A 14257-nucleotide genomic window follows, 5' to 3' on the forward strand; every position below is an offset into this window, starting at 1 on the left:
ATGATAATCACAAGAGGCTTGATGAGGTATGAATGGGGTCAGGGGTTCCAGTTGTACAACATAGTAATTTGAAGAAGAAACATACATATTTTAGATTAATGACTCAGCATAGTGACCATACTTAAAACCGTGATTTGAAATTGCTTTGCCATTGCTAAAAGAGTAATTTCAAATGTTCTCACTACACAAAACGTATGCAAAGTTAGCTTGATATAATTGCAGATGACCACACTGCAGCTTATAGATTGTAACTGTTCTAATTAAAAGTAATAATTCTTAAATGCACACTGCTTTTACAAGGATTATTTCTCATTCCTACTAAGGATACAAAAGATAAAAGAAGTGGGAGAGAAGAAAATATCTACATACCTGCTACTGTAACTTTTGCTGTCCGACTAATAATTGAGCCAGAATCTCCTAAGGATGCCTCACATTGGTAAAGTCCTTCATCTGGCTTATGGTGTCTGGAATGAAGTATGTTTTGTATCAACAGAGACCCATTAGGAAGTTGCTGCTTTCTTTCATCCGTGCTCAAGGCTAGGATAAGGCCGTCTTTCTTCCACTTGATGACTGGAACTCCACGGTCAGACTCTGCTGAACAGTTGAGCAGAACATTTCCTCCCCGCATGGTGACAGCATCAGAAGGTTCAGTCACAAAATGAAGTGATGTGAAAGGTTTAATTTGGAAACCTGGAAGAAGAAAGCACAAAGAACTAAATCCATGCAATCTGAGAAGTTGCATGTTCAGTTTCCCCAATGTTTCTTCACAAGTCTTGTTTTTCTAAAAGCAATTGGTTTTCTTTTTTTTCCCCTCCAATTATAGATAAATTTAAGAGCAGGAATTATGTGTTAAATGTAAGACAGAAACTTATGTGATCACCAATTAATGAAGCAACTAGCTCTGGAAATAGTACTAGAAGAGATAATAATTCATAAGCTGTAGATAAGAATTCTACTACATCATTCATTACTTAAATATTTTAGACAGCAGTAATTAGTATTTTCACATAAAACCAGACGATTTTTAAGTCTAACCCGACAATAGTGTGATAGATAAAATATGGTGGACTTGATTAATTTCATTACCTGCATTTTGGTATAGTATTTATTAGTACTATGACTGATAGTTTCAAGACCTGTGCACCTGAGTCATTCAAGTCAAGACATTTTCAGTTTTGACAGTCTCCAAGGCTAACATTTTTACAGTATCTCCTAATGTTTTCTTTCTAACTGGCCACTGTTTTATCCCACTTTCTCCCGAATCACTCTGCATAAAAAAAGAAATGTGATGACCAATTTCATACAAGTTTCCCTTTATTCATTTAAGGCTACATTTAATTTTATAAAAAGAATACCATAAATCAATCTGTAGCTTTCCTTTTTCTCATGATGACAACTAGAGATTCTTTAGCATTTTTAATATCTCTGCTAGAGGAATAATGTTGGTGGTTTTGGGAAAACTTACCAGCTTTCTGTGATTTAAATGGCAGTCATCTTAATTCATGTAATCAATATGATCATCATGAGTTGACCCAAGTTGACTCTTATGGTCAGAATCATTCCTGACTTTCAAGGAAGACATGGGTCCTGCAGCAGTTTTCCCCCCTGAGTTCCCAGGTCACCCACCCAGCATTTCTAAAGCTAGATCTCAAGTCTGAGGCATGCCCTGGGAACTGTGTCACTTCTGATCAGATGTTAACTTCACGCTACCAGGCCACTTACCCAAAAGAAACATCTAGAATCTTGCTCAAACTCATATTGATGACAAAAATGATAGGAATAAAGGAATGATAAAGATAAAGGAGTCTGATATCTCTGATCTAATTGATCTAATCCTGTCAGTGCTAACTAACGATCAACATATGTGTATCCAGCTCAGAGAAAAGCAGTCTGTTTCTCTAGTGCAAAGTACCTCACATTGACAATCTGATTCTCTGGCTTCTTGTCCTGTCTATATGCCCTAAATATGTGCACTCGTAAATGTCATTGTATGCCTTAAGAACTTCACATGAAAGTGGAAGTACTCATGGCAATAGATGGGTTTGACAAAAGAATGAAACAAGGATATCTATCAGGGGAACCTATTAATTCTAGTGTGATATAGAAAGTTTCTAAGCCAATTGCCTCTAATTTATAAGAAGAAAGCAGTTTCCTGCAAATACCTGATTGTAGTTGCACCAAGGGTAGGAAAGCATACAAGAGTTCTAATGTTATTGGATGTCAAGATGTTCCATCACAATCATGTCCACAATTTCCATTTAAGTAGCATTAAAACAGGAAAAATAAATTTAGAATGAAGACTAGGCAACTATATTTAAAAAAAATACATTTATTGCGTTTTTGTTCTACCCGGGGCCTATATTTTAAACACAATCTCATGCTGAGTGCATTATTTATGTCACAGAGCACATAATACATTTAGCACAGCTGCTTATGACAGCATGTTAATGAGCATATTGTGCCCATTATCACAAATAAATAATCTCTTTACTCTGAAACAGGAGGTTATAACAGTTTTCAGTGCCGTGACTACATGGTTTAGAGAAGTTAAGTAAAGATTAATTTTTCTGTAACACTATTACCCTTGCTGCTTGTTGGTAATTTGAGCTTTTTTCTACTCCTTATAACAATTATCCTTTAAATATATGGCTTTGCAATTATGAAGGCTCTTTGCTTTCAGGAGCCTGCCTTACTTAATATTTTAGAAAAGACAGACCCAAAGAGAAAGGAGATATTTGAGTAATGACAAATTACTTTAATGTCAATGTTTCAGCATACATGATGCTCGGGCTGTCTCTGACCCTAGAGAAGGTACTTCACATGTCTAAGAAATAATCTATTAATGTATCAATTACTGGTTTTAATGTAGATTAGCAGTTCTCATTTTTGTCTTAACAAGTTCCCAAAATGGGATATGCAGTGGTTTTAACTGGAGAGATAGTCAATAGGATGGAGAGGAAAACACAGTATTTTGTAAATGAACATTAAATAAATTATATATATATGAGTATACATATATATGTCTACATATATGCATATTAATGGAGTTATGCCATATGGATAGTAGTGTTCCCATTAAGAGGCATGAGCTATCTAATGAAATCACCAGTCCCAGGCATGAAAACCTATCATTTCTCATGTTGTTGTTTGGAGTCAAAGATAAAGGTCTTTAAAAACAGTATGAGCCATATCTATTTATCTTGTTAGCTGTGATGATTTATATGAAAAATGTCTCTCGTAGCCTCTGGTATTTACACTTTGTCTATTTCTGATGGTATTGTCTGGGGCGCTTTAGGAGGTATGATCTTGCAAGAAAAAATGTCACTGGAGGTGGGCACTGAATGCCTACAGCCTCACCCTACTTCTAATTTGCTCCTCTGCTTTGTCTTTGAAGTATAATGGGACTTCTCAGCTTCTCAGCTTACTTTCCTGTCTAACGCTTTCCACTGTGGTTGCCTGCCACAATAGATTCTTATCCCTCTAGAACTGTAAGTCAAAATAAACATTTGCAAATGGAAATTACCTATAGTCATGGTATTTTATCACAGAAGTCAAAAAGTGACTAATATAATTGACTTCTTCAATGTAATACTATTCTTGAAGACACCATAGAAATTGGACCTGGAGCTGATCTAAAAGCTTCATCCCTAAGCCCTGGCTCTCATTGTATCAGAAGGTACTGTACAAGGTGCCAAGGAAGAGAAACAATAAAGCTGAGAACCATAACAATGACTGGCCTTAGCAAGGTCTCCAAAATAGACTGTCACTAATATCTTAATAACCAACAGCTACCTATTTAAAGCTAAGGACTTCTCAATGGGAGGGAAATCATGCCTGGTGCTTTAGTATTAGCCCACTATGCATAGTGCTTTGAGAGGTCATAAACCTACAAGGAGTCTCTACTATCATTTTTCTAAATCAGCATGATGTCCAACTGTATTCTAAATAGATTTCACTAGACCTACATATCAGTGCAGTTTCAGCTTTTATTTGTGCAATGGGTGGAGACAAGCACAGAGAGGCACAACTACCCAGAATATGGAATGAAGTGACTATGAGGTGCCCAGCCACATCTGGTACATCTGTCACTCAACTGTTCCACCAAAGACACGGAAAATTAATCACAGGACAGTGCAGCGGAAAGATGACAAGAGCCAGGGACCTAGTATGTCTGCTGCGTTATCGTTTCTCCTCGGTATAATCGGGAAAATGTACCCAAGAAATATTAATTCTATGATTGCATGAACATGCATAATAATTATCTGACACCAATGGAAGAAGGGAAAATTCCACATGATCTCACCCTTACAAATTAATCTATAAGAAGCAGGCAATTGCCAAGAACCAAATTCTTTAACTTTAATTATTTCAAACCTTATTTCTTAATGATCATTCTTAAAAATTTTATTCTGTGTTGTAGCTCACCACTCACTAGAGATAGTAAAAAATAAATAGAATAAGGGGAAGTGGGCCTGTTTAGAAAGGTTCTTTGAAGCAACTCCCATCTGTGTTGTCTAGAAATTGGCAGTTCAATTTACAAGTAAGCAGTGTCAGCTCGACCTGCTACTAGACACTTTATGGATCTACCAGCAGTCCAGCTAGGTTTGAGTTGGGTTAGTGACAGAGGTGACCTGACCTAACAGAGACAGCCAAGACTCAGCCTTGGCACAAGTCAGCAGGAGGAATCAACAGGTACACCAGGAGAAGTTCTTGGCTGTGCCTCTCTCAGGGAAGTAAAGATCAGCTAAGATCTGAGACCCAGAAGCTTTTCACAGCTAGCTGTACCAGCAAGCTAAGCTCTGTCTCTGGTACTGTTTGTCCAGTCCTATTTAAATTCTCCAAACATGACATGTCCTCCATGAGACTTGCCTCAGCATGGCTCTTGATATACGGGTCTTGACATAGCATGTTCATCCAATCAGCCCAAATCCTAGGAAGTGGCCACAAACTACAGTACACCATCAGACATTTTGTTTCAGTGTGTTTCTCTCTATGGTGTCCTGACAAATGCAGCTCAACCATGCAGTGTAAGGTAGACTTAAACATGAGTGTTGTTAGTAAAGCATCCTTCATAACATGTCCTTTCATGCTCTTGCTTTAGCATAACATCTTCTCTCCAGTTTCTGCTTCAGAGAAACGTTCATTCATGAGTCTACCTTAGTCTTTCACACATATGTCCACTTTAACAAGATTTTCCTCCATGTGTTTGCCACAGCAAAACAACATCCAACTGACTTTCCAAAGAGCCCTTAGGTTTCCATTTCAAGATTCTTCCAGAAACAAGTTACTGCATAGTTTGTCAAATTCCTAGTGCACAGCTGTGGACATATGTGCATATGAGCACTGATAAGTGGAATCAGTATGTTATATGGCTATGTGTACATGGGTATACATGTAACATAATAATTAAGAAGATATTGTGAATTTTGAAGGTGGGGAGAAAATAGGAGTTAGGGAGAGGGAGGGCCAGGAGTGATGTAAAAGTAGGGCTCATAAATGAAGGTATTACATAAACATGGGTCTGTACCTTTGGTCCTTTCCAATGTTGACTTGAGTAAATCTTTAGTAAAAACATAAGTAAAAGATATATATATATATATATACACACACACACACACACACACACACACACACAAAACTGATGAGTCCCTCTATCATCCATACGCTTCACCTTTGTAAGGTGTTCTGCCTAAGGGATATCTTGAGCACATAATAAATACTTCAAAGGTGATCCTAAGGAGAAATGCCATCACTTATTTTAGTTTTGTCAAATAGAAAAATAAAATCAGAAGAAACACAGTTTTGATACTTTTTCTAATTAACTTGTCAGGATTTATAGTCACAAGGAGAAAAAAACCTATAGACATGTCTTTGAGAGTAAATTGGAGGAATGGACAGAATTTGGTAAAGTCAATTTGGTATATGGTTGGGTATATCCTTTAGACCAGGGGACCAGACTGACTACAATGAGAGGGGTCATCAGAAAATCAGATATGCAGTTACATCTCCAACCATCTGTTGCTTGCTTAACAACATGTGACAAACCAAGACAAACTTGGCGCTATTGCCACCATGCCTCCTTATCCCCCATGTCAGATTATAAATTCCTCTGAACTGTGAGCAAAAACAAATTATTCCTCCATATTTTTAGGATATTATTTGCAACAAGAAAATATTGATAAAAATGACAAGGACTTTCAAGTTATATTGAGTTAACTAGAGGTGGAAATTGTATTTAAACCTTTTTTTTTTCTTTTTTTTAGAAATTCTCCTAAATAATTCAGGGTTCAAATTGTTTTTGTAGTTTATGTCTCTGTGTGTGATCTCTTTACGCTGTCATACTCTTGCTTATATCAAATCCCAGTGAGTCACATAGGCGGGCTAACCTAAAATGGTGGTATGACATTTTATCTGCAATATCAAATATTGTTGAGTGTGAAAAATCATTCCCGGTAGAATCAGAAATCTCGTTCTGAGTCCACAGTGTGAAAGTTTGTAGTCAAGAGCGAGCAAGGTAAAAGACAAATTGATGGAAAGCAGCAGAGACGTGAAATGAAGTTTCTCAAAGTGCCAGAGATTAGAAAATGTCACACAAATCCCCACAGAACTGCTTTGCATAATTTCATCTATTTCAAATCACATACACTTTAAGATGCCCAGAGGTTTTGACGGTGTCCAAATCCTCAGAACTGAGCCAGATAACCCTGGTACTATCACCCCTCCTTTAGACAAAGAAATCTATAGTGAAGGAAATTAAAATAATTTTGTGAGAGATATAACCTTTTTTGGGAACCCAGACATCATGAATGTGGCATAGTAACATGGGTCTTTAGTTAGCTAAGAATCAGGCATGGGGATAAAAATCTATGACAAAAACAACAGCAACAACAAAAGGAATCAACAGAACTAAACATATATATATATATATATATATATATATATATATATATATATATATATATATATATATATATCACACATGAATATTATGGTATTCAGTAGATAAAAATATAAAGTTTGGAATAGGTTTTATACTAACAAAATTAATACCAATAGGGAACATTCTAAAACTATCATCATAGACAGTGCAAAGACCTGTCAATCAACAATAATAAAGGGGTTGCCAAGCAACCTATATTTTGTAGTACTTTCAGTGTACTCCCAGGTAAATTAACACACACAAACATACACACACATGCGTATATACATATATATGCATATGTGTGTAATATGTATGTATATATACCTACACATGTGTATATGTAATAGATATGTGCATATGTAATATATATAATAATTGGGCCAATTCACAGACTGTATGAAGTCCAAGAAATAAAGAAAACAAAACAAAACAAAACAAAAAAATCTCTATACAACAAGAAAACTTTGACTATTTCCATGTTACATTTTGTTTTACATTTACTTTATGCTCATTGTAACTATTAAGTTTTCAATGCATACTATCAAACCTTTAAAAAATCAAGTACTGGCTAAAAATATATATTCATACAGTTTTATGTAAAAATTATTTTAAAATCTGAAAAAAAGTACTGACAAAAATGTATTGTATAATTTTATGCAAACAATGCTTAAAATCTGTACATTTATCTTTGTTTTGTAAAATAAAGTTGTTAAAAAAACTGCTATGATCTAAAATATTATATTTCTGGTAGAACAAGCTGTTCTACCTTGCTTATCTTTTTCCAGTTTGGTTTAAAAAAAGAAAAAGATGAAAAAAAAATGGACTAAGGGTACTTGGATGTATTTTTTAAAGACCATCTGCCTAGTGAAAAATACCATGCTAGTCTTTCTACATATGTAAGCAAGCTATCAAGCAAGCAAACAAATAAATAAAAAAGCCTTTAAGAACTTCAAGAAATAAAAGAATAAATCAAAATGGTTGTGAACTCTTGGGGAATACTGAGAATCAAATCTGGGTTCTCTAGATTAGAAGTGAATGCTTTTAAAAATGAGCCATCTTTTCAGTCCCAAAGTGTGTCTGTTTTTAACAGTGAGCTTTCGTTACATAGCACAAGAGATCTATATAACCTACCCGAGACTCTCAAATTTAACTAGATCTTGGGATACTCTATTTTATCTGGTCAGTCTGTCTTCTATATGTTTCTTTTCTGAGCACATAATGAAAGTAAACAAGCAGCATATGGGTTCACTTTATCCAACATAGAGGTCCAAGAGCCATAAAGAAGACTGGATAGGTGGGATGCTACCATGAGTAAACCAGGGAGTGATTTCAGTGTCAGGTCATATACTGACATCATGCCATAAGACCAAATTATCTCTCAGAAAGGTTGCTGAACCCGATTTGCTCTTCACATGGTGGGTCCTACTTTTCTCCCTTTACAAGACAAGAACAAATTTCGGAAATAGAAACATAAGATGTGCAGTTCAAAAGCAACAGCCCTGGCAAAATCTCTCAGTCAACCCACCAGAGGTTCTGCATCAGAAATTCAGGGCACATGGTATCTTCTGCAAGGAGAGGAAGCTTTGTGCAGATCTGAGGTTTCCATAGGGCAAAACGTGTGCCCGAGGCAACTCTCAGAGTGTCCTCTGGCTAAATCCAATGGTGGAGAAATATGCTAAGAGCCACATTGGGGTGGCAAGTAACTTTCCCAGCCCTTTTCTGCTTCAAGGGATAAATTTCTTAAGTCTCAGCTTGATGTTTGCTGTGTGATACTGGAGAAATTATAATGGATTTCTTTTTCTTTCTGTTCAACAGGTAACACAGCCTGACATCTAGGTTATCATTTCCCAGTCCCATGCAAAATTAACACTTAAAAGAGAAACTTTGATGTGCTGCTTAATCTGTCCTGTGTTTGAACTCCCCCCCCCCCATGTGGTAAAATGCAAGTTAGGTTCCTCTCCTGTTTTAGTCCCTCACTAGCCCATCTCACAGTAGGAGGAATGGCATTTTATGGGTGAAGATCTGATGACTGGAATGCTAAAATTAGTTCTTTTACTTTCCTGTTTGCTTTTAAGAGTTACTAGTTTTGGAATGAGAATATAATTAGGCCATTTCTTCTCCCACTTCTTGCTTCCAACCCTTTCTCTGCTGCTCTCACATCCATGGCCTCTATTTTTCAAATATGCTGCTACATATATATTTTCTTTAAAACATATAAATACAACCTTCTTGGTCTGTATCAGATTACTCTTATGCATATTATTTCAGGACTGACCACTTAGCATTGGATTTTATTTTTGGGGGGGACCCATCTTCTTATAGCAGAGAGTAAAACAAACAAACAAAAAAAACAAAACAAAACAAAACAAATGAGAGTGCAGTATTCAGCCCCACCTGATACACCTACAACACAACTCCTGCTTCTAAGCAGCAGGGTCTTAGTGGAAGATTATAAGGGCTAGAGGAACAGGGCATTAATGGTGAAGCTCCTTTCCTAGAAATGTCAGAGATGGTACATTCATGCAGTCTCATCAATATGGCTGCCTAAATAAGACCTGAACACAGGCAATACCAATTAACATGGTAACATGGAAAGGAAGAATCTCATGGGGACTCCATCCTAGACCTAACCAAAATGAAGGATCACCAAAAGCAAGAGAGAAGAGACCCAAATCTTTAGCTTACATCTCATAGCAACTTTGAATGGGGATTGGTTTCCTTCCCAAAAGTGAATTTGACGATGTATAGAGACATTTTTGATTCTTTATCGGGAAAAGTGCTATTGGTAGAGTTCAGGCATCCTGCATTACATCTTCCAACAGACCAAACAGATGCTCTCAAGAGGGAATTACCCGCCCCCCAAACACAACAGGTACAGAATTGTGTTTAAAACAAACTTTTTGTTAAAAATTCAAAATGGTGTGTTGAGGAGCAAAGAGATTGGTAAAGTGATTATTTCAAGTACAGAAGTGAGATGTTAGGATTTGGTCCTATTGCAGTGGAAATAGTAAGAAATGGCCAGATATAGTACTCATTGGGTAGGTAGAATTCATGTTTTAATATTCAGTAACTGATCAAAAAAGGCGTCTGCAATATCTCTAAGAAAATCACCAGAGACAGTTATACAATTTATATGAAATTAATAGTGGATCTGTTCTTTCCTAAACTTCTATGTGTGCACTGAAGTATAGTAATCAATTGAGTCATCAATAAAACAAGGAACAGAGTCTAAAATGTTAGAATATAAACAGTTATATATCATCACTGTCCCAGAAAACATTATCTATCACTTTTACTACTTGTAGAGATACTACCCTCAAATATAAATAGAAATTTATTCTATGAAGTGATTTACTCCACAGTAAATCTGTGCTATATTTTTTATGGTCTAAAATAAGATCACAAAGACATGTAGTTAATGGAGGTACCAAGGGACCCAGGACCCACCACATTACCCATAATATAGAGCCTGATCTTTTCCTCTTGAAAATAAAAGACTGCAGAGGTCATGCTGCTGACAAAGCATGGGCTGGTCTATCATGCTTCATGAGAAATGAACTATTCATTTCATGGAAACTTTTATGACAAACAGAAAGGATTAATTCCTTAACAGTCCGACATATCCAGGTACGACCTTAAAAATTCCACAAAACTTGAGGCTGACACTGTGGCATGGTGTCTGATGTAAGTAATCTAAATAAATAAATAAAATATTTGTATTATAACAAGTCTAATTTTCTCAAAAAATGGAGGCCAAAAGCTTTCATTAAAATACTGTCACTCATTTTGTTTGATATTTACTATATCTTTTCCGGGCAGAAAAAAAATGCTATATTTCTGCTAAGACCATGGTGACTTCAAAGATGACAAACCCATGGTGATAACAAAGAGGAAAGAAGATTTGGCATTGGAAGCCAGTGAACCTTTTACTACCCAGGAGATTAAGATTTGTTCAAAGATCCCCCTCTGTTTTTTTTTGTTTGTTTGTTTATTTGTTTTGTTAAGCTTTTTTCACTCTCTTTGTAGTCTGTTCAGTGAATTTTGATCCAGGCTATGAGAATGAAATGCTTTGGATACTTAAAAGGACAAAGAATCTTCTGAACTTTGTGTGTGCATCATACCTACATATGACCTGTGTGAATTTAAATGATGAATGTCTTATACACGTAATCTACATGAGAGAAAACCTAAGCACAGAAAAACTCTTATAAGTCTTCCCAACTGCATACATCATTACAATTAAAAGCAGACAAAAGGTCAAATCTCACTCCCTTTGCACTATAGTCTGTTGACCAGGTGATGCTGTATATAATGAGGAGTGTCTAATCCTTGGGTTGCCATCATTGCTTGTTCTCCTTAATTCTCTTGAATTTTCAAGGTTTTAGAGATAACATGGGATCTCTGAACTATGGAAAAAGGTGATATTCTGACAAAAAGTCATTCATTAATTTTTAAGATCAGACACCTAGTAATTTTTGGTATCTATTAGGGTTCCTCAAACCTTCCAAGAGTCACTAGTCTAGGATGGCTGACCCAACCTTCCATATTCCTGTAGTCCAGTCTCCTGCATTCCACAGTTTATTTGTAGGGGATTCACAAATGGTACAGACTAGGTATTTTGTGTCAAATATATTATAATTACTGATGATATTTAATATACCTGCTATTTTAACTGCACCCTTAATTATCTTTGTTTGGCTTACATAAAAGTGTTTTTAAAATGATGAGAATTTTTTAAATTTCCTTCATGTAAAATCACCATAAGAACCCTCTATGATATTTAATACATCTGCTATTTCAAATGCACCCTTAATTATCTTTGTTTGGCTTACATAAAATTATTTTTAAAATGATGAGAATTTTAAAAAATTTCCTTCATGTAAAAGGCACCATAAGACCCCTCTATGCCACAGCCCAGTGAGCTTTTCAAAAGATGCCTTAGTAACATGCAGTCTCAGAGAGGAAGAAGGTTGTGTAGAAGATGATGCCACAGAGAAGCCACTTAACATTCCAAAGTTGTTTAATCTGGTTTTCAATAATTTTAGATAAGTTTATGTCCAGCTGCTTTTCATGAATGTGTTCTATTTGATATTTGTGCATTTCTCTTGCATAGTCTTTAATAATAATAATAATAATAATAATAATAATAATAATAATAATAATAATAATAATCTTTAAGAATCAAAGCAAAGTAAAAATCTACTGAGTGTCACCATTCAGGACTAGTAAAAGTCAAAATAACAAACAGCAGGTCTTGTTGAAGGATAGAAAAATTCTAATTCCTTTTAGGGTAATCTGTGTATTTTCCTGAATCCTCACCGAAAATTCATGTACAGCTTTTCAGATGAAAAAATAATCAAAACCAGAAAATGTCCTGGGTTTCTTTATTGTCACACATAATATCTATATAGTGTAAATACTTCCATAATGCTTCTGCCAAGGATGCTTAGTTTCTGTCACTCATGACAGCTGCCTAGTGTCCCTGCTTCACCTCCAACTCACTCCCCTTCTACAGCTCTCTTCTACCTCATTCTTTACTCCATATGATCTGCAGATCACGCACCTTGGGAACACTAAAGACACTGTTCTTTATCAGATCACACTTATATTCTGTTGGTTTTGTCTGGATTATAATTTCAAAGCCCAAATTGTTATGAATTTTAAATTAAACATTCATGAAATAAGTTAGGATCTTTGGATTATAATCAAATAGATCTAATTTTATTGAATATTTCTTTCTAATTCTTTTGATCTCTTGCCAAAAAATTACAAAAATTGTTCTCTTGCTTTTGCATGGAAATTACAATGAATGATGCAGATATAAGTGACAGTAATCAAAATCAATTGCAGGCAGGGAACTTTATTCTCTTCTGTAATGTGAACTAAAGGTGGGGGTTGGCTTGCACCCCATTCTGGCCGATGGTTCAGCAGAAGGATTTGATGAAGTTTGTGTAGAGTCCTGCATGCAATGGGTATTATCTTCCCTGTGGTGTTCTTCTGCATTAAAATGCTGTACTTAAGATAAATCGGAGTTTACCTATTGTTGGACTGATCAGAAAAACAATAAACTTCATTTTGCATGAGAGCAAGGCATTCAGAAGTATTAGATGTTCTGATCACAGACAACTATTTAAGAGAGCTTTCATGAAGCATAAGGAAAGGAAAAGAAGGTATATAGCCAGACATATTGAGCTAAATCATACATTAGAATTGAGCATGAAATGTAGATTTCATAAAATATTCTGAGCCAAACAATTCAGAGATGAATTATACAGAAACACAGGATCTTTTTGTAATTGAAGAACTTTATTTTAAAAGTCAGAGATAAATGTACAGATTTTAACAGCATTTTTGCATAAAAGTATATGAATACCTTTTTGTCAGTACTTGATTTTTTTTAAAGATTTGAGAGTATGCATTAAAATGTTACTAGTTACAATGAGCATTAGTACATGTAAAACAAGATGTAACCTAGAAATAGTAATGTTGGTGGAATAACTGGGTCTTCAGGTAGTACTATGTCCAATTTTCTGAGGAATCGCCAGACTGCTTTCCAGAGTGGTTGTTCCAGTTTACAACCCCACCAACAGTGGAGAAGTGTTCTTTTTTCTCCTCTCCACCATCTGCTGTCATCTGAATTTTTTATCTTAACCATTCTGACTGGTGTGAGGTAGAATCTCAGGGTTGTTTTAATTTGCATTTCCCTGGTGACCAAGGATGTCCAGAGCACTTCCTTAGGTGCTTCTCAGCCATTCGATATTCCTCAATTAAGAACATTTTGTTTAGCTCTGTACCCCATTTTTAATAGAATTGTTTGATTTTTCTGGTGTCTAGCTTCTTGAGTTCTTTGTATACCTTGAATATTAGACCTCTATCTGATGTGGGGTTGGTAAAGATCTTTTCACAATCTGTTGGCTGCCGTTTGTTTCTTGACAGTGTCCTTAACCTTACAGAAACTTTGCAATCTCATTAAGTCCCATTTTTCGATGTTTGACCTTAGAGCATGAATCATAATAAATTTGACTCTGCATTTTTCTTTTTGCTAATTTCAAGCTAATTGGCAGAGTGAATGCTCTCATAATTTATTATGAAAACCTTGTTTGATAAAGAATGTTTTTCCTATACAGTTATCAGGACATGTGTAAGCTGAGATTGTTCTAGATCCCCTGCCTATGAATATGTTAAAGGATGATACAAATTCAGAAGTCTATTTATTTAATAAAGAAAAACATTGTCAGGTACTCACAATTTCAATATTCAAGAGAGTACACATTTTCAACGTTGGAACATTTAACATTTCCATGATTTTGCATCTGAGCTTAATTACATCTGAGA

At 35.5% G+C, this 14257-nt stretch overlaps 1 protein-coding gene across 1 annotated transcript in view; it reads right to left on the reverse strand.

Moving 5' to 3' along the window:
* The window catches only part of DCC (DCC netrin 1 receptor), a gene marked incomplete at both ends in the record, with an annotated part of 1062613 nt that overhangs the window by 684164 nt on the left and 364192 nt on the right, over positions 1-14257 (reverse strand). Inside the window, one exon of the mRNA XM_080920225.1 lies at positions 370-690. Coding sequence (XP_080776351.1) covers positions 370-690 — 321 coding nt within the window. The remainder of the gene's footprint in view (positions 1-369; positions 691-14257) is intronic.

This window comes from Micromys minutus (genome assembly GCF_963924665.1).
Source record: "Micromys minutus genome assembly, chromosome: 8".
In the NCBI taxonomy this organism is placed as follows: domain Eukaryota; kingdom Metazoa; phylum Chordata; class Mammalia; order Rodentia; family Muridae; genus Micromys; species Micromys minutus.